This window comes from Dipodomys merriami, unplaced genomic scaffold, assembly GCF_024711535.1.
Source record: "Dipodomys merriami isolate MVZ:Mamm:240054 unplaced genomic scaffold, mDipMer1.0.p SCAF_686, whole genome shotgun sequence".
NCBI classification, from domain to species: domain Eukaryota; kingdom Metazoa; phylum Chordata; class Mammalia; order Rodentia; family Heteromyidae; genus Dipodomys; species Dipodomys merriami.
In genome coordinates, this window is record NW_027206275.1 from 364,558 (window position 1) to 387,773 (window position 23,216).

At 54.8% G+C, this 23,216-nt stretch overlaps 1 protein-coding gene across 1 annotated transcript; it reads right to left on the reverse strand.

The window, feature by feature from the left end:
• Positions 1 to 531: 531 nt before the first annotated feature.
• Positions 532 to 21,539, reverse strand: LOC138816114 (hemicentin-1-like). Its single transcript, XM_070005661.1, has 5 exons — positions 21,526 to 21,539; positions 13,922 to 13,975; positions 13,236 to 13,365; positions 2,866 to 4,141; positions 532 to 861 (listed from the first exon to the last, which is right to left on the reverse strand). Exons 4-5 carry the CDS (start codon positions 4,101 to 4,103, stop codon positions 552 to 554), a joined length of 1,548 nt encoding a protein of 515 aa, XP_069861762.1. The 5' UTR covers positions 4,104 to 4,141; positions 13,236 to 13,365; positions 13,922 to 13,975; positions 21,526 to 21,539; the 3' UTR covers positions 532 to 551.
• Between the last annotated feature and the right edge of the window lie 1,677 nt (positions 21,540 to 23,216).

Consider the following 23,216-nt stretch of genomic DNA (forward strand, 5'->3'; position numbering starts at 1 on the left):
GAGGAAACATGAGAAGAAGCATGTAGAGATGGAGAAGAGGAAGAAGAAGGAAAAGAAGAGGAAGCAGGAAAAGAATGTGAAGAAGAGGAAGAAGGAAGAGACTGAGAAGAGGAAGAGGAAGGAAAGGAAGAAGGAAGAGACTGAGAAGAGGAAGAAGAAGAAGGAAGAGATTGAGAGGAAGAGAACAGGAAGGGATGAGAGGAAGAGGAAGAAGGAAAGGAAGAGGAAGAAGGAAAAGAAGCAGAGGAGGAAGCAGAGGAAGAGGAAGAAGATGAAGGATGGTGAGAGGAAGAGGAAGGAAGAGATGGAGAGGAAGAAGGAAAGGAAGAGGAAGAGGGAAAGGAAGAGGAAGAAGAAGTTGAATGATGTTGAGAGGAAGAGGAAGAAGAAGGAAGTGATTGAGAGAAAGAGGAAGAAGGAAAGGAAGAGGAAACAGGAAATGAAGAGGAAGAGGAAGAAGGAAGTGACTGAGAGGAAGAGGAAGAACCCACCCCAGGCCCCGCCCCCCCACCCGTGGTCACACATCCGAGGTCTAACGCAGGCCCCAGGTCTCAGATCCCCACACTCCCATCAGGCCTCGCGACCTGAATATCCGGGTCTCTCAGGACACCGGATGGGACGTGGAGGCGGTGGTGGGCAGTGCAGTCCTCCCTGGGGTCGGCGTCCTGGGTCACGGGGGTCACGGGAAGCCGGGGTTGCAGATAGGAGGTGCCTGGCCCAGCTGCCAACTCCACGCGCAGCCGTGCATGTGCGTCGCCCACGGCGTTGCGCGCCATGCACACGTACTCCCCCGCGTCGCGTGACGTCACCGGACGCACGGAGAGCGTGCCGTTGGGAAAGGCACGGACCCGGATGTCAGAGCTGGGGAGGGGAGAGAGAGGGAGGGAGGGAAGGAAGGAAGGAAGGAAGGTGGGAAGGGTGAAGGAAGGATTGGAGGGAAGGAAGGAGAGAATGTAGGGAAGGAAGGATTGGAGGGAAGGATTGGAGGGTAGGAAGGATGGAAGGATCGGAGGGAAGGAAGGAAAGATTGGACGGAAGGAAAGATGGAAGGATTGGAGAGAAGTAAGGAAGGATTGGAGGGAAGGATGGAAGGAAGGATTAGAGGGAAGGAAGGATGGAAGGATTGGAGGGAAGGAAGGATTGGAGGGAGGGAAGGAAGGATTGGAGGGAAGGAAGGATGGAAGGATTGGAGGGAAGGAAGGAAGGATTGGAGGGAAGGAAGGATAGAAGGATTGGTGGGAAGGAAGGAGGAATGTAGGGAAGGGAGGTTGGAAGGAAGGAGGGAATGTAGGGAAGGAAGGATGGAAGGAAGGAAGGATTGGAGGGAAGGAAGGAAGGATCGGAGGGAAGGAACCAAGAAGGGAAGAAAGGAAGGAAGAAGGGAAGGAAGAAAGGAGGGAGGGAAGGAAGGAAGGAGGGAAGGAAGGAGGGAAGGAAGGAGGGAAGAAAGTAATAGGAGGAAAGACCATAAGGGAAGACAAATTTGAAGCCAATGTTAGTTATTCGCACATGTGACATATGCATCCAATACTCATCTTGTATCGATCCCTGATCGATCATCTATCAATGATCGATCACTAGGGTTCTACCTTGCGATCTGGCAAGCCAGGACCTATTGAAAGATTAAAAATTGACCATTACCATTACTAACTTGCTAACTGCTGATTCTGCTTCTATAAACTTGCTTACGCTGGCACTGACCCTTCCCTTCCCAAAAATGAGTTAAGAAGTTTCAGGGACCAGATGCCAGCCCCAGGACAAGGTCAGTGGTAGTAGATAAAGAACAGACAGTACGTGTTCCTCAGTTCCCATTTAGAAATTCCCCAGACAGGACCTTGAGATAACGACCACCTGGCAAGACCACAAGCTAAGCCAAATGTCAACCAATCATAGGCCTGTAACCATGTAAGCCCCCCCTTAAACCAACCATGGGCCAGTCATTTTACAAAGAGTGTTACAAAATTTTTCGCGTGGCAAAGTGATTGTTGGTGTATATGGTGACCTTTAAATGGACCAATCATGGGATGCTTTGTGTTATGCGTTAATCTTGTGGTTTTTGCCTTTAAAAAGGGCTTGTAATCGCTGCTCGGGGCTCCCTGTCTGCTCGGGACAGAGAGTCCGTTTGCGCAAACGTCAAATAAACTCCTCTTGCTTATTGCATCTCCCGGCCTGGAGTCTGAGTTTTCTGGGGTGCCCTCCTGTTGACGAAAGTATCCTAGGGGACTAGGGTCTTTCACTATCAATTACCTATTCACTGCTAATGAATCTACCATCCCCACCTCATCTCTATCAATATTTAATCGATAATCGATTTGTTATCTATGGCCTACTGTGTCTATGTCATCTGTCTAATCCATCCTCTATCAATTAACTATCTATCAAGGGGTATCATCTTTATCCCAACTATGGGTGGATAGATGGATGGGTGGATGGATGAGTGGATGGATGGGTGGATGGATGGATGGGTGGATGGATGGGTAGATGGATGGGTGGATGGATGGGTAGATGGATGGGTGGATGGATGGGTAGATGGATGGATGGATGGGTGGATGGATGGGTGGGTGGATGGATGAGTGGATGGGTGGATGGATGGAGGGATGGATGGATGGGTGGATGGATGGATGTGTGGATGGGTGGATGGATGGATGGATGGGTGGGTGGATGGATGGATGGAAGGGTGGATGGGTGGGTGGATGGATGGATGGGTAGATGGATGAATGGATGGATGGGTGGATGGATGGATGGGTGAGTGGATGGATGGATCGATGGGTGGATGGATGGGTGGATGGATGAGTGGATGGATGGATGTGTGGATGGGTAGATGCATGGGTGGATGGATGGATGCCCCCCACTTCCCACACTCACCTGCTCCCAGCATCCACCAGGCGCCCATCTGGCAGCCTCCAGAACACGCGTGGGGCGGGGTCCCCGCGCGCGTGGCAGTGCAGTGTGAGGTCAGCGCCGTGGGGCACGGGCGTGGCGAGCGGGCCTCGGGGTCGGACGCTGGGGGGGAGACGCGGGTGCGTGGGCGTGACTTCGACGTGCACGGTGCGTTTTGCGCTGCTTAGCGCGTTGGCGGCTACGCACTCGTACTCACCGGCATGGCGTGGGGCCTGCAGGCGGCGCAGCACCAGCGTGCCATTGGGGAGGACGTAGATGTCGCTGAGTCGAGGGTGCGTGTGCACATGCACGGGTCTCGCGTAGGTCCCGTCAGGTAGACGCCAGTGTAGGGCCGCAGGGGGCCAGGCCTGGGCTGTGCAGGGCAGGTGCAGGGTGAGGCCTGCGTGGGCCGACACGAACTCCGTGGGTGCCTCGCGCAGCACGGGGGGAGTGGGGGAGGCGTGCATGACATTTCCACGTGTGTCAGAGCCACGCATGCGCACTTCATGTGTATCAGGTGAGTGTGGAAGGGATGTGATCGTGTCGCTTTCACGAGTGATATTTCCACATGTGACCATTGTGTGAGTGTCAGATTCATGCGTGACATTTACACGCGTGACAGATCCATGCATGTGCGGTCCAAGAGTATCAGGGCCATGCAGAAGGGACCTGATCGCGTCCATTCCATGGGTGACATTTTCACACGTGACATTTTCACGCGTGTCAGGTCTATGAATAATGGACCTGATCGTGTCCGTTCCACGCCTGTCATATCCAAGCGTGACATTTGCACGCATGTCTGATCCATGTATGTGCATTCTAAGAGTGTCAGGTCCACACAGAAGGGGTCTGATCGTGTCCCTTTCACGCGTGACATTTCCACGTGTGACCATCATCTGAGAGTCAGGTCCACGCGTGACATTTCCACTGGGGTTAGGCCTATGAATAACGGACATGATTGTGTCCCTTTCACGCGTGACATTTACACGTGTGACATTTACACGTGTGACATTTCCACGCATGTCAGATGCAGTTATGTGCATTTCACGCGTGTCCAGTGAGTGTGGAAGGCATCTGATCGTGTCCGTGTCACGTGTGACATTTTCACACGTGATCATCAAGTCAGTGGCAGGCCTACGCGTGTCCAGTTTGCTCCTGTGAGGTCCACGCCTGTCCTTTCCACGCGTGTCCATCGTGCCAGCGTCAGATCCACTCGTGTCCATCCCATGTGTGTCCGGCACAGCTGGGGTCAGCTCCACGCCTGGGGATGGACAGACGGACGGAGGGAGGGACAGGGCGTTGGATAAAGGCCCCTGTGCTGGTCGGAGACAGTGCTCTGTCCCTCTGTCTGTCTGTCCATCCGGCTGTCCATCTCTCTGTCCGTCTGTCTATCCATCTGTCAGTATGTCTATGTCTGTCTGTCTGTCCCTCTGTCTGTTCATCTGTCTACTTGTCCGTCTGTCTGTCCATCTGTCTGTCCATCCGTTTCTCTGTCCCTCTGTCTCTCTGTCCCTCTGTTTGTCCCTCTGTCTCTCTGTCTGTCCATCTGTCTATCCATCCATCAGTCCATCCGTCTATCTGTCCATGTGTCTGTGTCGCTCCATCCACCGATGTATCTGTCTGTCCATTCATCTGTCCATCCATCTACTGTCTGTCTACCTACCTGTGTATCCTTCCTTCCGTCCATCTCTCTCTCTCTCTCTCTCTCTCTCTCTCTCTCTCTCTCTCTCTCTCTCTCTCTCTCTCTCTCTCTCTCTGTCTATGGCTCTGTTTGTCTATCTGTCCATTGCTCTGTCTGTCTATCTATGATTCTGTGTATTTGTCCACTGGTCCATCCATCTAGCTATCTGTCCATCTGTCGTCCACCTGTCTCTCTATCTATCTGTCTGCCTGTCTGTCTGGTGTCTGTCTACCTATCTATCTATACATCCATCAGTCCGTCCGTCTGTCTACCCACCCACCTGTCCATGTTATCTCTTTCAATCCATCCATCCATCCACCCGTCTGTCTATCCATCCATCTGTCCATCTGTCTCTCTGACTGTGTATGCCTCTGTCTGTCTATCTGTCCATTGGTCCATCTATCCATCTGTTCATCTGTCCATCTGTTCATCTCTCTGTCCATTCTTCTATCTGTCTCTATGGCTCTGTCTATCCGTCCATTGGTCTGTCTGTCTATCTATCTATCTGTCTGTCTGTCTGTCTGTGTACCTATCCATCCATCCAACCATGTATGTTTCTATCTGTCTGTCTGTCTATCCATCCATCTGTCCATGTATCTCTGTCTGTCTGTCTCTCTATGGCTCTGTCTGTCCATCCTTCCATTGGTCGGTCGGTCTGTCTGTCTCTTTCTATCTATCTGTCCATGTCTCTAGTATATGTCTCTCTATGGCTCTGTCTATCCGTCCATCAGTCTATCTGTTTATCCATCCATCAGTCCATGTATCTCTCTGTCTGTCTCTCTATGGCTCTGTCTATCTGTCCATTGGTTTATCTGTCTGTCTACCTATCTGTCCATCTGTCCTTCTATCTGTCTGTCCGTCCATCTGTCCACCTGTCTCTGTATCCATCCGTCTGTCTGGTGTCTGTCTTCAGCCATCAGTCTGTCTGTCTGTCTACCCATCCATCTGTCCATCTATCTCTTTGTCTATGGCTCTGTCTATCTGTCCATTGGTCTATCTATCCATCCAGCTGTCTGTCTGTCTACCTATCTATCCATCCATCCAACCATGTACGTTTCCATGTCTGTCTGTCTCTCCATCCATCCGTCCCTGTATCTCTCTGTCTATCTGTCTATGGCTCTGTCTATCCGTCCATTTGTTTATCTATTTATCTATCAGTCTATCTGTCTGTCTATCTATCTGTCCATCTGTCTGTCTACTGTCTGTCTACCTGTCTATCCGTCCTTCTGTCCATCTGTCTGTCTCTCTATGGCTCTGTCTATCCGTCCATTCATCCGTCTATCCACCTATCTGTCTGTCTGTCTGTCTGTCTATCCATCCGTCCCTCTATCTGTCTGCTCTATGTCTGTCTGCCTGTCTGTCCGTGCGTGTGTGTTTGTCTCCCCAGACATCCTGTGCCCCACACGGCCAGGAACACAGACAACAGACAGAGTAAAGGACTTCGCCCCTCCCCTCCCCATGCCCTCTGCCCTCCCAGTGACCCCTGACCTCCCTGTGACCTCTCCATGACCTCTGACTACTCTGTGACCTCTTACCTCCTGTGACTCCTGGCTTCCCCATGACCTCTGACCTCCCAGTGACCCTCCCGAGACCTCCCCGTGACCTCTCCATGACCCCTGAGTTCCCCATGACCTTTGACCTCCCATCCACTTCTCACCTGCCCATGGCCTCTCACCTCCCCGTGACCTCTCCATGACCTCTGACCTCTCTGCAACCACTGACCCGACTGTGACCCCTGATTTCCCTGTGACCTTTGACCCCCATGACCCTAACCTCCCCCTGACCTCTGACCGTCTTGTATCCTCCCTGTGACCTCTAACCTCCACCTCCTATCTGGCTCCCCTCAGTCCCCCGCCCCCACGCCAAGAGCCTGCAGGAAACAGATGGGTAAACTGAGGCTCACCCGTGTCCAGCTCGTTCCAGGCCCCACGGGGCAGGGTCATGGCGGGCGGGGCCGGGGATCGTGGGTCAAAGGTCCCAGGGTCACCGTCGGGGGAAGCAGCAGGACGGGAAGGGAGGGCATCCGGGGCACGGCCGTGCAGGGTCGTGACCACGGGGTCACGGGGGTTTGCCGTGGGGCCCGGCCGGGCGCGGTGGGCTTTGTGCTGTTGCCCCCGCCTGCGGCCGCCGCCAAGCCTCCTGGAGGGCGGAAGTAAGGAGGCCGGAAGTGAGGAGGACGGAAGTGCAGAGGTCGGAGCAGCGGATGCTCCAGGGGTGGAGGCCGGAAGTGGGGATGTCCGTGTTGAAACCGGAAGTAGAGAGGTCCGTGGGGAGACTGAAAGTGTGGAAGTCAGAAGTGGGGATCTCCGAGTGGTAACCGGAAGTCGGGTGGTCCGACTGGAGACCGGAAGTGGGGAGGTCCGTGGGGAAACCGGAGGTGTGGAAGCCGGAAGTGGGGATCTCTCCGTCGAAAACGGAAGTGGGTAGGCCGAAGTAGTTGAGGCCGTAAGTGGGGATTTCCGAGTGGAAACCGGAAGTGGGGAAACAGGAAGTGGGGTGGTCCGAATGGAGACCGGAAGTGGGGATCTGCGAGTGGAGCCCAGAAGTGGGGATGTTCGAGACAAAACCGGAAATGTGGAAGCCGGAAGTGGGGTGGTCCGAGTGGAGACCGGAAGTAGGAATTTTCGAGTGGAAACTGGAAGTGTGGAAGCAGGAAGTGCGGGGGTCCGAGTGGAGACAGGAAGTGGAGAGGTCCGCGGGGAGAGCAGAAGTGGGTAGGCGGAAGTAGTGAAGACAGGAAGTGGTGATGTTCGAGTGGAAACCAGCAGTGTGGAGACCAGAAGTGGGGTGGTCTGAGTGGAGACCGGAAGTGGTGAGGTCTGAGTGGAGACCGGAAGTGGGTCGGCGGAAGACACGGAGACCGGAAGTGGGGATATTTGCGTCAAAACCGGAAGTGTGGAAAACGGAAGTGTGGACGCCGGAAGCAGGGAGGTCTCCATGGAGACCGGAAGCAGGGTGGGCGGGGCCCAGAAGTCACCCGTGCCGCGGCCGCGCACGCGCGCCAGGATGCGCGCCCAGTGCTCGGGCCGGATGTGCTCGGCAGCCACTGGCGGGCGCGGGCGGCGCGGCAAGGCGGGCTCGAACCCGCGGCCGGCAGGGGCGGCACGCGGGGCGGGAGGGGGAGGCGGAGGCGGCGGACGCCGTTGCTGCCCACGCCCGGGGCCGCCCGCAGGACGCCGACGCCACAGCTGCGCTTCCCCGGTGCCCGGGCCTGAGCTCGGTGTGTCAACAATGATGTCAGCACGGCGAGACGCCCCCGCGGCCGCTTCCGCAGCGGCGCCCGCCATCTTGGAATCCGCCATTTTTGAATCCGCCATCTTGGCCTCCACCATCTTGGAATCCGCCATCTTAATTCCCTCAATCTTGGATTCCTCCATCTGGGATTCCGCCATGTTGGTTCCCTCCATCTTTGATTCCACCACCTTGTTTTCGGCCATCATTATTCCTTCCATCTTGTTTTCTGCCATCTTGATTCCTTCCATCTTGGATTCCGCCATGTTGCTTTCCACGATCTTGTTTCCCTCCATTTTGGATTTCGCCATCTTGGCGTCCACCATCTTGGAATCCGCCATGTTGGTGTCGGCCATGTTGGATTCGGCCATCTTGGTTCCCTCCATCTTGGATTCCTCCATCTTGTTTCTCTCCATGTTTGATTCCACCATCTTGGTGTCCACCATATTGGAATCCGCCATCTTAATTCTCTCCATCTTGTTTTCCGCCATCTTGTTGCCTTTCATCTTTGATTCTGCCATCTTGTTTTTGGCCATCTTGCTTTCCGTCATCTTGGATTCTTCCATCTTTGATTCCGCCATCTTGGCTTCTGCCATCTTGTCCCCCGCTGCCCCACCCACGCTGACGTCCGCATCCCAGCGCGCCATCCCCAGCGCGTTGGCGGCCACGCACACATAGCGTCCAGTGTGCTGCGGACCCAGTGCGGGCAGCGTCAGTGTCCCGTCCGCCCCGACCCCGACGCCGTCCGTCCCCAGCTCCGTCCCCGCCCAGGCCCAGCGCCCGCCCGGCAGCAGCCAGCCCACGCGCGCCACCGGCTCCGCCTCCGCTCGGCAGCCCAGCCGCAGCGCGGCGCCCACAGGCAGTGCCAGAGCCGTGGCCGCTGGTGCCTGCGACGCCACCACGAACACGCGCTGCGCCCGGCCTGCCATGGCGGCCTCAAAGCCACCGTAGGCCACAGGGCCCGGGGCTGCAGATGGGACGTAGGCCGCGGGGGCTGTGGCTTCAGAGGCATCAAAGGCCGCGGGGCCTGGGGCTGCAGACGGGGCTGCGGGGCCTGTGGCTTCAGAGGTGTCAAAGGCTGCACGGCCTGTGGCTTCAGACACGGTGTAGGCTGCGGGGCCTATGGCTTTCTCCTTTGTGTAGGCCTCAGATCCTATGGCTTTTTCCTCAGTGAAGGCCTCGAATTCTATGGCTTCATTTGCACCATAGGCCTCGGATTCTATGGCTTCATTCACAGCGTAAGCCTCGGACTCTATGGCTTTTTCTTCACCATAGGTCTCAGATTTTGTGGCTTTTTCTTCAGTGTAGGCCTCGGATCTCATGGCTTCATCTGAGCCATAGGCACTGGATCCTTTGGCTTTCTCCTCAGTGTAGGCCTCAGATTCTATGGCTTCATTCACGTCATAGGCCTCAGATTTGATGGCTTTCTCCTCAGCATAGGCCTGGGATCCTGTGGCTTTCTCCTCAGGGTAGGCCTCGGATCTTGTGGCTTTTTCCTCAGCGTAGGCCTCAGATCTCGTGGCTTTCTCCTCAGCGTAGGCCTTGGATCCTATGGCTTCATTCACACCATAGGCCTCAGATTCCATGGCTTCCTCCTCCACGTAGGCCCCGGACCCCGTGGCTCCGTCCCCGCCGTAGGCCACGTGCCGTGCCTCGGTTTCCCCGCGGCGCCCCACTCGGGCCTCGCAGTGGTACCATCCAGCATCAGCATGGCGCACCCCGCGGATCTCCAGCGTTGTCCCCCTGTCATGGCCGCCGTCCTCATCGCCCCGCAGGACGGAGCCGTCGGGCCGCGTCCAGGCCACGCGTGGCGTTTCCGAGCCCTGCGCCGCACAGTGCAGCCGCAGAGTCTGCCCCGGGGTCACCACGTGCACGTCATCGGGGTCATCACGGGGGTCGAGGGTCACCCAGGGCGCGTCCTCCATCCTGGTCATACCTGGGGCCTACATCCGGGTCTCTGTCCTCAGAGTGGGCGGGGCCCTCATCCGGGTCATTGACATCAGGGTCTCTGTCCTCAGGGTGGGCAGGGCCCTCATCCATGTCCCGGACATCCGGGTCTCTAGCCTCAGAGTGGGCGTGGCCTCCATCCTGGTCATACTCGGGGCCTACATCTGGGTCTCTGCAGGGCCCTCATCTGGGTCATTGACATCCGGGTCTCTGTCCTGAGTGTGGGCGGGGCCTATGTCCTGATCATACTCATGGCCTACATCCGGGTGTCTGTCCTGCTGGCGGGAGGGCCCTACATCCGGGTCTCGGGCTTGATACATATAGCCTACATCCGGGTATTTGTCCTGCAGATGGGTGTGGCCTACAACCGGGTCTCTGTCCTGAGCGTGGGCAGGGCCTACATCAGGGTCTCTGGCTCCCTGGTGGACGTGGCCTCTATCAGGGTTCCTGGTTCGATGGTGGGCATGGCCTACATCCGAGTCTGTGGCCTGATACATATGGTCCACATCTGGGTCTCCGCCCTGACGGTGGGCGTGGCCTACATCCGAGGACCTGTCCTGATACAGCTCATCCCCATCAGGGTCTCCGCCCGAGGTTTGGGCGTGGCCTTCCCGGAATCCATCTCCCAGGTCCCCATCCGGGTGGGCGTGGCCCAGCGCCTCCAGGTCCCAGCGCAGCATCAGCGCGACGTCATCAGTATCATCATCGCCTCCCAGCAGGCGGCGGGCATGTGCGAGGTGGTCAGAGTCGGCATAGCAGACGAGGGCGGCACTGAGTGTCAGGCGCACGTGCGCTGGGGTGTCGGGGGCGAGGCCGGGCCGCACGTCGAGGTCGCGCACGACGGGCGCGCGCCGCAGGCGGCAGGCAAGGTGGGCGGTGCGGCCACGGGCGTCTGTCAGCCTCAGCCGCACCTCGCCCACATCCTCCCAGTCCTCCACTTCCTCTTCCTCTGCCTCCACTTCTGCTTCTGGCGGCTCCTCGCCATCCGCCGGGTCAGTGTGGATGCGCGGCGACCGACAGCGCATGCGTGGCAGCAGGCGACGCAGGTCCAGGCCGCGGCGGTCAGCGGGGCTGGCGCAGGCCGCGCACGCCTGTTCCTTCCCACAGCGCAGCACGCCTGCAGGGGGGGACGGGAGAGGGGCGGGGCTGACATGGGACACGCCCCCCTGGGGAGCCTCGGCCACGCTCCCGCCGCGCCTGACTGGCTGGAGCTCAGCCACGCCTTTCCTGGGGGTTCTCAGCCACGCCCCCGCCATGCCTGACTGGCTGGAGATTGGCCACACCCCCTGCCGAGCCTCAGCCACACCCCTGCCCTGCCTGACTGGCTGGAGCTCAGCCATGCCCCCGTGTCACCTCAGCCACGTCCTCATCTCACCTGACTGGCTGGACCTCGGCCACGCCCCCGTGGAGTCTTAGCCACACCCTCGCCCTGCCTGAGTGGCTGAAGCTGGGCCACACCCTCCCTGTGGAGCCTCAGCAACGTCCCCGCCCCGCCTTAGTGGCTAGACCTTGGCCACGCCCCCTGCAGCTCCTCACTAATGCCCAGCCACGCCCAGCCACACTGCTGCCGTTTTTTACTGGCTGGAGCTCGGCCACGCCCCCCTGGGCACCTCGGCCACGCCTCTGCCCCACGTGACTCGGGGAGCTCGGCTACTCACTTACGCCCAGCCACGACCCCGTCCTTTTTCACTGGCTGTATCTTGGTCACGCTCCCTCTCTGCATCGCCTCAGCCCCGCCCCGCTCTCTCATTGGCCTGCGCTTGACCACGCCCCCTCGGCTCACCTCGGCCCCGCCCCTGCAGGCCCTCCATCCAGCGCGCGCGGCAGCCGCAGGCCCAGGGGTTACCCTGCAGATGCAGCGCGCGCAGCGCGGGTGCGCGGGCCAGGGTGCCGGCAGGCAGCGCTGCCAGGCGGTTCCCGGCCAGGTGCAGCACGCCCAGCGTGCAGGCCGGGACCCCGCGCACATGCAGCGTGGCCAGCGCCTCGGGCGCCAGCGCCGCCAGCCGGTTCCCATCCAGACGCAGCAGCCGCAACGATGCCAGCCCCAGCAGTGCCCATGGGTGCACCGACTCCAGCCGGTTGTGGTCCAGGTACAGCCGGGACAGGCGCCGCAGGCCCCGCAGGGAGCCCGTGTGCAGTGCCCGAAGCTGGTTGTAGCTCAGCTTCAGCACCTGCGTGGGTCAAAGGGGGCGTTTCTGGGATCCTTAGGGCCACTTCGGGGTCACTTCCGCCCCACTTTCAATCTCTTTCACCCCCTTCCGGTCTCACTTCTGCCCTATTTCCCTACCACTTCCTGTCACACTTCTGCTCCACATCCGGCTTCTGCCGAATTCTGCCTCTACTTCCTCCCACTTCCGAGTACATTTCCTCACTTCTTCCATTCCCACTTCTGCCCCAGTCTCACTTCCTCCCTACTTCCGACTCACTTCCGCCCCAGTTCCGGGTCACTTCCTCCCCACTTCCGGCTGATTTCCGCCTCTACTTCCTCCAAGTTCCTCCGCACTTCCGGCCACATTTACGGCCCTACTTCCTGTATCTTCTGGATCCATATCCTCACCACTTCTGCCCCACTTCTGGCTCACTTCTGCCTCACTTCAGCCCCGACTTCCCACTTCCTATCCATTTCCTTCCTTATTTCTGCCCCACTTCCGGTCCTACCCATGGTCCTATTTCCACTTTCTTCCCCTCTTCCGGCTATATATCATTCCCCACTTCTGGGTCACTTCCGCCCCCACTTCCTCCCCACTTCCTTCCCTATTTTCACTCCACTTCCGGATCCATATCCTCACCACTTCCGCCCCACTTCCGCCTTACTTCCGCCCCTACTTCGTCCTGCTTCCTCCCCACTTCCTTCCCTATTTCCACCCCACTTCTCACTTCCGGAACCCTATCCTTACCACTTCCGCCCCACTTCCACCCCTACTTCCTCCCACTTCCTCCCCACTTCCGGCTTATTTTCGTCCCTACTTCTTCACACTTCCTCCCTACTTCCTGATTTCCACTCCACTTCCGGCCCTACTTCCACTTCCAGATCCATATCCTCACTACTTCCGACCCACTTCTGCTCCACTTCCTTCCCTATTTCCACTCAACATCCGGCTGCACTTTCGGCCCTACTTCTTCCCAGGTCCTTATCCATTTCCGTCTCACTTCTGCCCCACTTCCGCCTCCCTTCTGCCTCGACTTCCTTCCATGTCCGTCTCTACTTCCTCCATTGATTCCCTACTTCCTCCCCACTTCCTTTGCTATTTGATCCCCATTTCTGCCTGTCTTCCTCCGCATTTCCCCCCTCCTTCCTCCCTACTCTTTTCCCACTTCCTTCTTCCTCCAACTTCCTTCCCACTTCCAGCCCTACTTCCTCCCACTTCCGTATCTATTTCCTCAAACTTCCGCCCTACTTCCTCCCCTACTTTGTCCCACTTCACTGCGTATTTCTGCCCCACTTCCTGCCAAACTTCCTTCCACTTCCTTCCAATTCCGCCCGCTCCCTGTGCACCTGCAGTGCACCCAGGTCGCTCAGGGCGCCTTCGGTGATGTCCGCGATCTCGTTTCCGTGCAGCAGCAGCAGCTGAAGTCTCGCGAGACCGGAGAAGGAAGCGTGCGTCAGGACCCGGATGTGGTTGAACCTAATTCAACAGATGAGAGGACAGGAAGAGGAAATCAGGAAACCAGCCTGAAAACCAGCGCTGGGAGGGCAGGACTTTTGTTTCCGGGTCAGGGTCAAGAATAATGAATCATTACTCATCATCATCTTCCTTCCTTCCTTCTTTCCTTCCTTTCCTCCCTCGCTTCCTTCCTTCCTTCCCTCCCTCCTTCCTTCCTTCCCTCCCTCCTTCCCTCCTTCCTTCCTTCCTTCCTTCCTTCTTTCCTTCCCTCCTTCCCTCCTTCCTTCCTTCCTTCCTTCCTTCTCTCCCTCCTTCCTTCCTTCCATCCTTCCCTCCTTCCTTCCTTCCTTCCCTCCCTCCCTCCTTCCTTCCCTCCCTCCTTCCTTCCCTCCCTCCTTCTTTCCTTCCCTCTTTCCTTCCTTCCTTCTATCTTCCCTTCCTTCCCTCCATCTTCCTTCCTTCCCTCCTTCTCTCCTTCCTTCTTTCCCTCCTTCCCTCCTTCCCTCCTTCTTTCCTTCCTTCCTTCCTTCCTTCCTCTTCCTTCCCTTCCTTCCCCCCTTCCCCCCCCAGGCCTCACCCCAGGTTCACGCGCTCTATCTTGGGGTCCAGCATGTGGGGCACGGCCCTGAGGCTGCGGAAGGTGCAGTGGAGCTCGGTGGGGACGTAGCAGGCGCAGGTCCTGGGGCAGCGGGTGGCGGGGGCTGGGTGGGTGCCACACAGGAGCAGCAGCAGCAGCAGCGAGGCCCAGGGGCGGGGGCCCCCCATCCTGGGGCTGGGATGGAGGGGGGGAGGCTGGGGATGGAGGCCCAGGGAAATGGAGGCTGGAAGTTGGAGGCCCAGGGAAGGAGGCCTAGGGATTAGAGGCCAGGGTGGAGACTGGGGATGGAGGTCCAACAAGGTGGAGGATAGGGGTGGAGGCTGAGGAAGGAGACTGGAAGTTGGAGGCCCAGGGGCTGGAGGCCCAGGAATGGAGGCCTAAGGGAAGTGGAGGTCCAGGGATGGGGGCCTCGGGGGTAGAGGCCAGGTATGGAGGCTGGGGATGGAGGTCCAGGAAGGTGGAGGCCAGAGGTAGAGGCTGAGGATGGAGACTGGAAGTTGGAGGCCAGAGAAGGAGGCCCAGAGGTATTGGAGGCTGGGGATAGAGAAACCAGGGATGGAGGCCTAATGGGGTGGAGGCTGGGGATGGAGACTGGAAGTTGGAGGCCCAGGGAAGGAGGCCCAGGAGGGTGGAGGCTAGGGATAGAGGCCCTGTGGATAGAGGAAAGTAGGCCAAATGGGGTGGAGGCTGGGGATGGAGGCCAGGAGTGGAGGCTGGAGATGGAGGTCCAAGGGGGTGGAGGCCCAAGGATGGAGGCCAGGGATGGAGGCTGGAAGTTGGAGGCCCGGGGATGGAGGTTCAAGGATGTGAGGCAATCTGTGGGGGTCAGGGAGACAATGGGGAGGAAGAGGAAGGAGAATGGGAAGAGGAAGGAGATGTATCAGAAGAACAGGAAGAGGAAGAAGGACATGGACACGAGGAAGAGGAAGGGGAAGAGGAAGAGGAGATGGAAGAGGAAGAGGAGATGAAAGAGGAGATGGAAGAGGAAGAGGAGATGGAAGAGGAGACAGAAGAGGAGATGGAAGAGGAAAAGGAGATGGAAGAGGAAGAGGAGATGGAAGAGGAGACAGAAGAGGAGATAGAAGAGGAGACGGAAGAGGAGACGGAAGAGGAGATGGAAAAGGAAGAGGAGACGGAAGAGGAAGAGGAGACGGAAGAGGAGACGGAAGATGAGATGGAAGAGCAGACGGAAGAGGAGATGGAAGAGGAGACAGGAGAGGAAGAGGAGATGGAAGAGGAGACGGAAGAGATGGAAGAGGAGATGGAAGAGGAGATAGGAGAGGAAGAGGAGATGGAAGAGGAGAAGGAAGAGGAGATGGAAAAGGAGATGGAAGAGGAGAAGGAAGAGGAGATGGAAGAGGAAAAGGAGATGGAAGAGGAAAAGGAGATGGAAGAGGAAGAGGAGAAAGGAAGAGGAGACCGGAGAGGAGATAGAAGAGGAGATGGAAGAGGAAGAGGACATGGAAGAGGACACAGAAGAGGAGATGGAAGAGGAAAAGGAGATGGAAGAGGAGATGGAAGAGGAGACGAAGAGGAGATGGAAGAGAAGATGGAAGAGGAGATGGAAGAGGAGACAGAAGAGGAAGAGGAGACAGAAGAGGAGATGGAAGAGGAAGAGGAGACAGAAGGGCAGATGGAAGAGGAGACGGAAGAGGAAGAGGAGAGGAAGAGGAGATGGAAGAGGAAGAGGAGATCGAAGAGGAGACGGAAGAGGAGATGGAAGAGGAAGAGGAGATGGAAGAGGAGAGGAAGAGGAGATGGAAGAGGAAGAGGAGATGGAAGAGGAGATGGAAGAGGAGACGGAAGAGGAGACGGAAGAGGAGACGGAAGAGGAGATGGAAGAGGAGACAGAAGAGGAGACAGAAGAGGAAGAGGAGATGGAAGAAGAAGAGGAGATGGAAGAGAAGATGGAAGAGGAAGAGGAGACAGAAGAGGAAGAAGGAAAACACCAACCAACAGGAATATGATCAGGAAGTCGAGAGACACAAGGAAAAAGAGACTGGGAAGACCTGCTCTGTCTGTCTGTCTCTGTCCATCTGTCTCTCCATGTCTATCTCTCTGTCTTTAGCTTTCTGTCTGTCTTTGTCTGTGTCTGTCTGTCTCACTGTCTGTCTGTCTCTGTGTTGACATCTGTCTGTCTGTCTCTTATCTGTCTGTCTGTCTGCCTCTCTGTCTCTGTCTGTTATCTGTCCATTGGTCTCATGTCTGTCTGTCTGGTCTGTCTCTCCCTGTCTGCCTCTGTGTCTGTCTGTCTGTGTCTGTCTCTTATGTCTGTCTCCCTCTGTCTGTCTCTTATCTCTGTCTGTCTGTATCTGTCTGTCTGTGTCCCTGTCTGTCTGTCTGTCTTTGTCTCTGTCTGTCTCTGTGTCTGTCTCTGTCTCTTATCTCTGTCTGTCTGTTCTGTCTGTGTTGACATCTGCCTGTCTCTGTCCATGTACCTCTGTCAGTCTCTCCCTGTCTCTGTGTCTCTGTCTGTCTGTCTTTGTCTGTGTCTCTCTGTCTCTGTCTGTTATCTGTCCATTGGTCTCATGTCTCTCTGTCTGTCTGTTCTGTCTTTCCCTGTCTATCTCTGTGTTTCCATCTGTCTGTACATCTCCATCTGTCTGTCTGGGTTTCTCTATCTCTGTCTCTTGTCTGTCCATCGATCTTGTCTGTCTGTCTGTTCCATCACTGTCTGTGTTGATGTCTGTCTGTCTCCACATCTCTGTTTGTCTCTGTCTTTTGTCTCTGTCTGTCTGTGTTGACGTCTGTCTGTCTGTTATCTCTGTCTCTCCCTGTGTCTGTCTACCAGTCTCATGTCTGTCTGTCTCTGTCCATCTGTCTCTTGTCTCTGTCTCTGTCCGACTCTCTTCCTGTCCGTCTCTGTGTGTACATCTGTCTGTCTGGATCTCTTCTGTCTCAGTCTGTCTCTGTGTGTCTTTTGTTTCTGTCTGTCCGTCTGTCTCTGTCTATCTGTCTTGGTGTCTCTTCTGTCTCAGTCTGTCTGTCCCCGTCTGTCTCTTGTCTCTGTCTGTCTGTCTCTCTGTGCCTGTGTCTATCTCTGTTGGTCTGTTCTGTCTGTCTGTCTGTCTTCCTGTCTCTGTCCATCTGTCTGTGTCTCTTCCTGTCTGTCTCTGTCTCTGTCTGTCTGTCTCTCCGTGTCTGTCCATCTCCCTTCCTGCCTGTCTCTGTGTCTGTCTGTCTGTCCATCTGTCTCCTCTGTCTGCCCATCTGTCTGTCTGTGCCTGCGTCTGTCTGTCTGAGTCTGTTTCTTCTCTGTCTCTGTGTCTACATGTCTGTCTCTTCTGTCTGTCTGTCTGTCCCTGTCTCTGTCTGTCCCTGTGTCCGTCTGTCTCTTCCTGTCACTGTCTCTACATCTGTCTGTCCTCTGTCTGTCTGTCTCTGTCTTCCTGGCTCCATCTGTCTGTCTCGTCTGTCTCTCTCCATCTGTCACTTGTCTTTGTCTTTGTCTGTCTGTCTGTCTCTTGTCTTTGTCTATCTGTCTCTGTGCATCTGTCTCTCCCTGTCTGTCTCTGTGTGTACATCTGTCTGTCTGTCCCTGTCTGTCTCTTCTGTCTCTTCTCTTTGTCTGTCTGTCTCTCTGTGTCTGTCTGTGCCAGTTTCTCTCACATCCATCTCTGTCTGTCTGTCTGTCTGTCTGTTCTGTCTCTGTCTGTCTGTGCCTGTGTCTGTCCGTCTCTTCCTGTCTCTGTGTCTATGTCTGTCTATCTGTCCTGGCTGAGTTTGTCTGTCTGTGACTGTGCCTGTCTGTCTCTTTGTCTCTTCTGTCTCTGTCCATCTGTCTCTTGTCTCTATGTCTGTCTGTCTATGCCTGTGTCTGTCTCTATCCGTTTCTCTTCCTGTGTGTCTCTGTGTGTACATCTGTCTGTCTGTCTGTCTGGGTCTCTTCTGTCTCAGTCTGTGTCTGTCTGTCTGTCTCTGTGTCTACATCTGTGTCCTCTGTCTGTCTGTCTGTCTGTTTCTGTCTTCCTGGCTCGTCTGTCTGTCTCTTCTGCCTCTCTCCATCTGTCACTTGTGTCTGTCTGTCTCTGTCTCATGTCTGTCTCTGTCTGTCTGTCTGTCTGTCTGTCTGTATCTGACTCTTCTCTCTGTCGGTCTGTCTGCCCCTGCGTCTATCTGTTCTGTGTCTGTCCATCTGTCTCTCTGTCTCTGTGTCTGCCTGTGTCTGTCTGTCTCCCTGTCTGTCTGTCTCTTATCTCTGTCTGTTTTTGTTCTGTCTCTGTCTGTCTCTTGTGTCTGTCTTTCTATTCTGTCTCTGTCTCTTCCTGTCTGTCTCAGTCTGTCTGTCTGTCCGTCTACCTCTGTCGGTCTCTCCCTGTCTCCATCTGTCTGTCTGTCTGTTCTGTCTGTCCATCTATCTGTGTCTGTGTCTCTTCTGTCTCTTGTCTGTCCATTGGCTCTCATGTCTCTGTCTCTCTGTGTCTGTCTGTCTCTTCTCAGTCTGTCTTTCTGTGCCTGTGTCGGTTTCTTCTGTCTCAGTCTGTCTGTCTGTCCCCGTCTGTCTTCCTGTCTGTGTCTGTTTGTCTCTTTTCTCTTCTGTCTGTACTTGTCTGTCTTTTGTCTCTGTCTGTCTGTGTGACTCTTGTCTCTGTCCATCTGTCACTTGTCTCTATCTGTGTCTGTTTGTCCATCTGTCTCCTCTGTGTCTGCCCATCTATCTGTCTGTGCCTGCGTCTGTCTGTTTCTTCTCTATCTCTGTGTCTACATGTCTGTCTCTGACTGTCTGTCTCTTCTTGTCTGTCTCTGTGTCTACATCTGTGTCCTCTGTCTGTCTGTCTGTCTGTCTGTCTGAGTTTGTTTCTTCTCTCTGTGTCTACATGTCTGTCTCTGTCTGTCTGTCTCTTCCTGTCTGTCTTTGTGTCTACATGTCTGTGTTCTCTGTCTGTCTGTCTGTCTCATCTGTCTCTCTCCATCTGTCACTTGTCTCTCTCTGTCTGTCCGTCTCTCTGTGCCTGTGTCTGTCTGTTCTCTTTGTCTGTCTGTCTCGGTGCATCTGTCTCTCCCTGTATGTCTCTTTGTGTACATCTGTTTGTCTGTCTGTCTGTCTTTTGTCTCTTCTCTTTGTCTGTCTCTCTGTCTGTCTGTACCTGTGTCTGTCTGTCTCTTCCTGTCTCTGTGTCTATGTCTGTCTATCTGTCCTGGCTCAGTTTGTCTGTCTGTGCCTGTCTGTCTCTTCTGATTCTGTCTGTCTCCATCTGTCTGTCAGTCATGTCTGTGTCTCTGGCTCATGTCTGTCTGTGTCTCTCTGTCTGTGTCTCTTCTGTCTCTGTCCATCTGTCTGTCTCTGTGTCTCTGTCTGTGTGTGTTCTGTGTGTCTCCGTCTGTCTGTACATCTTCGTCTGTCTGTGTGTCTCTGTCTCATGTGTCTGTCTTTCCGTCTCTGTAACTACATCTGTCTGTCTCTTCTGTTGTCTGTCTGTCTGTTCTATCTCTGTCTCTTCCTGTATGTCTCTGTATTCATATGTCTGTCTCTTGTGTCTGTCTGTCCGTCTGTGACTGTTTCTGTCACATCTGCCTCTGTCTGTCTGTCTGTTCTGTCTGTGTCTGTCTTCCTGTCTCTGTCCATCTGTCTTTTCTCTGTCTCTGTCTCTCTGTCTCTGTCTGTGTCTGTCTGTCTCTATCCATCTGTCTCTCCCTATCTGTCTGTCTGTCTGTCCGTCTATCTCTGTTGGTCTCCCCCTGTCTCCATGTCTCCCTCTGTCTGTCTCTGTCTGTCTGCCTCTCTGTCTCTGTTATCTGTCCATTGGTCTCTCTGTCTGTCTGTCTCTGTCTTCTTGGTTCTGTCTCTTCTGCCTCTCTCCATCTGTCACTTGTCTCTGTCTCTGTCTGTCTGTCTGTCTCTGTCTCATGTCTGTCTGTATGTTGATGTCTGTCTGTCTGTCTCAGTCTGTGTCTGACTCTTCTGTCAGTCAGTCTGCCCCTGTGTCTATCTGTTCTGTGTCTGTCCATCTGTCTCTCTCTGTCTGTCTCTGAGTCTGTCTCTTATCTCTGTCTGTCTGTCTGTGTCTGTTCTGTCTCTTGTGTCTGTCTGTCCTGTCTCTGTCTCTTCCTGTCAGTCTCTGTGTTCACATCTGTGTCTCAGTCTGTCTGTCTACCTCTGTCGGTCTCTCCCTGTCTCCATCTGCCTGTCTGTCAGTCTGTTCTGTCTCTGTTTGTCTCTGTCTGTGTCCGTCTCTGTGTCTGTCTCTTGTCTCTGTCTGTCTCTCTGTGCTTGTGTCTATCTCTGTCTGTTGCTGTCTCTCCATGTCTGTTCATCTCCCTTCCTGTCTCTGTGTCTAGAGCTGTCTGTCTGTTTCTTGTCTCTGTCTGTCTGTCTCTTCTACCTCTCTCCATCTGTCACTTCTCTCTGTCTTTTCTGTCTGTCTGTCTCTCTGTGTCTGTCTGTGCCGGTTTCTCTCATGTCCATCTCTGTCTGTCTGTTCTGTCTCTGTCTGTGCCTGTGTCTGTCTGTCTCTTCCTGTCTCTGTGTCTCTGTCTATCTGTCCTGGCTCAGTTTGTCTGTCTGTGCCTGTCTGTCTCTTCTGTTTCTGCCATCTGTCTTTCCCTGTCTGTCTGTCTGTGTCTCTGTCTGTCTGTGTCTCTGTCTGTGTGTCTCTGTCTGTCTGTCCTGTCTCTGTCTCTCCCTGTCTGTCTGCACATCTTCATCTGTCTGTGTGTGTCTCTCTCTGTCTGTCCGTCTCTGTGTCTACATCTGTCTGTGTCTCTTCTGTCTGTCTGTTCTGTCTCTGTGTCTTCCTGTCTGTGTCTGTTCACATCTGTCTGTCTCTTGTGTCTGTCCATTTACCTCTGTCGGTCTCTCCCTGTCTCCATGTCTACATCTGTCTGTCTCATATTAGTCTGTCTGTGTCTGTCTGTCTGTCTGTCTCTATCTTCCTGTCTCTGTCTGTCTCTTTTGCCTCTCTCCATCTGTCACTTGTCTCTGTCTGTCTGTGTCTGTCTGCCCGTCTCTCTGTGCCTCTGTATGTCTGTCTCTATGTCTATCTGTCTCGGTGCATCTGTCTCTCCCTGTCTGTCTCTCTTCTGTCTCTTTGTCTGTCTGTCTGTCTGTCTCTCTGTGTCTGTCTGTGCCAGTTTCTCTCACGTCCATCTCTGTCTCTCTGTCTCTGTCTCTGTCTGTGCCTGTGTCCATCTGTCTCTTCCTGTCTCTGTGTCTCTGTCTATCTGTCCTGGCTCAGTTTGACTGTCTGTGCCTGTCTGTCTCTTCTGTCTCTCTCTCTCTCAGTCTCTGTGTCTCTGTCTGTCTGTATGTCTGTCTGTGTGTCTGTCTGTCCTGTCTCTGTCTCTCCCTGTCTGTCTGCACATCTTGGTCTGTCTGTTTGTCTGTGTCTCTCTCTCTGTGTCATGTCTGTGTCTGTCTGTCTGTGTGTCTACATCTGTCTGTGTATCTCTTCTGTCTGTCTGTTTCTGTCATTGTCCATCCCCCCTCCCCCCTCCCCAGGACTAAGTACTAAGTACTCAGCACCCCATTTCCCCCTGGCTTCCTATCACCCATCACCCTCCTCCTCCTCCTCCTCCTCTTCCTCCCACCTCCATCAGCCCCCCCTCCCCGGGACGCGAACCCGGGGCCAGAGCTCCTCACCTACCTTTCCAGGTTGGGGGGTTCACTGGAGATCCGGGTCTCTCGGTTGGTCCTGGGGGGGATGGGGAGAGGGGGTGGAGGTGGCTTTGAACCACGATCCTCCAGATCTCAGCCTCCTGAGCAACAAGGAAGGCTTGGCGAAGAATATGCCAACGACCGTCACCACCACAGTAACAAGAACAACAACAACAATAAACATTGTGACAATAATAATAACTATAATAACAATAGCAATGACAATAATAACCATGACAACAATAACAACTATAATAACAATAACAATGACAATAATAACAACGATAACAATAATAACCATAATACCCATAATAGTAATAACCATGGCAACAATAACTATAATAATAACAATGACAACAACAATAACAATAATAACCATCATGACAACAATAGCATAACCATAATAATAACCATCACCATAGTAACAATAACAACAATAACAATCATAACAATAACCCAAACATCATGACAACAATAACAATAATAACCACAATACCCATAATAGTAATAACCATGACAATAATGATGATCATAACCATCATATTAACAATAACAGTAACAACCATGATAGTAAAAACAACAATGTCAATAACAGTAATAATAATAACTATGATGAGAATAATAGTAATAACAATGAGGAGGAAGGAAAGGAGGAGGAGGAGGAAGAAGAGGAAGAAAAGGAGGAGGAAGAGAATGGGTTGGACCAGCCACAGGGGGCGTGGCTTCATGGATGGATGAATGGGTGGATGGATGGGTGGGTGGGTGGGTGGGTGGATGGATGGATGGGTAGATGGATGGATGGGTGGATGAATGGATGGATGGGTGGATGGATGGGTGGATGGATGGGTGGATGGATGGATGGGTAGATTGATGGATGGATGGGTGGATGGATGGGTGGATGGATGGGTGGGTGGATGGATGGATGGGTGGATGGGTGGGTGGATGGATGGGTGGATGGGTGGATGGGTGGATGGATGGATGGATGGATGGATGGGAGGATGGGTGGATGGATGGATGGGTGGATGGATGGGTAGATGGATGGATGGGTAGATGGATGGATGGATGGGGAGGAAGAGGAGGAGGAGGAAGAGGAGGAGGAGGAAGAGGAGGAGGAAGAGAGGAAGAGGAGAAGGAAGAAGAGAAAGAGGAGGAGGACAGGAGAAAGAGGAGGAGGAGGAAGAGGAGGACCATGACACCCTGCACCCCTAAGGTGGGTTTTCCATTACCTCTGGGCCCTGGGACCCTGGTACCCCAGATTCCTGTGACCTGTGACCCCTGCACCCCCTGAACTCTGCACCCCAGGACCTTTGCTCCCTGGGCTTTTCCCCTCTGAACTTGGGGGAACCTAGGACCCAGGACCCCCGTGACAGATGCCTTCCCTCACCCCCCAGATTGGTGACCTCTGATCCCTGCACCCCTGAACTTCCCATTCCCCCTCTTCCTGACTCCCTCACCCCTGAACTTTGCACCCCAGGACCTTGGCTCCCTGATCTTGCCCATGTCCCAGGTGTCCGCCCTCCCCTGACCTCTGTCTCCCCCCTCCTTGACCTTTGAACTCCTTTGCTGGCTGCACCCCAGGACCTTTGCTCTCTGGGCCTTTGACCCCCTCTTCCCAGGAATCCTTGTGCTTTCCCCCAATGAACTTTGGGGTCCTGGGAACCCCAGGATTGACCATGTTTC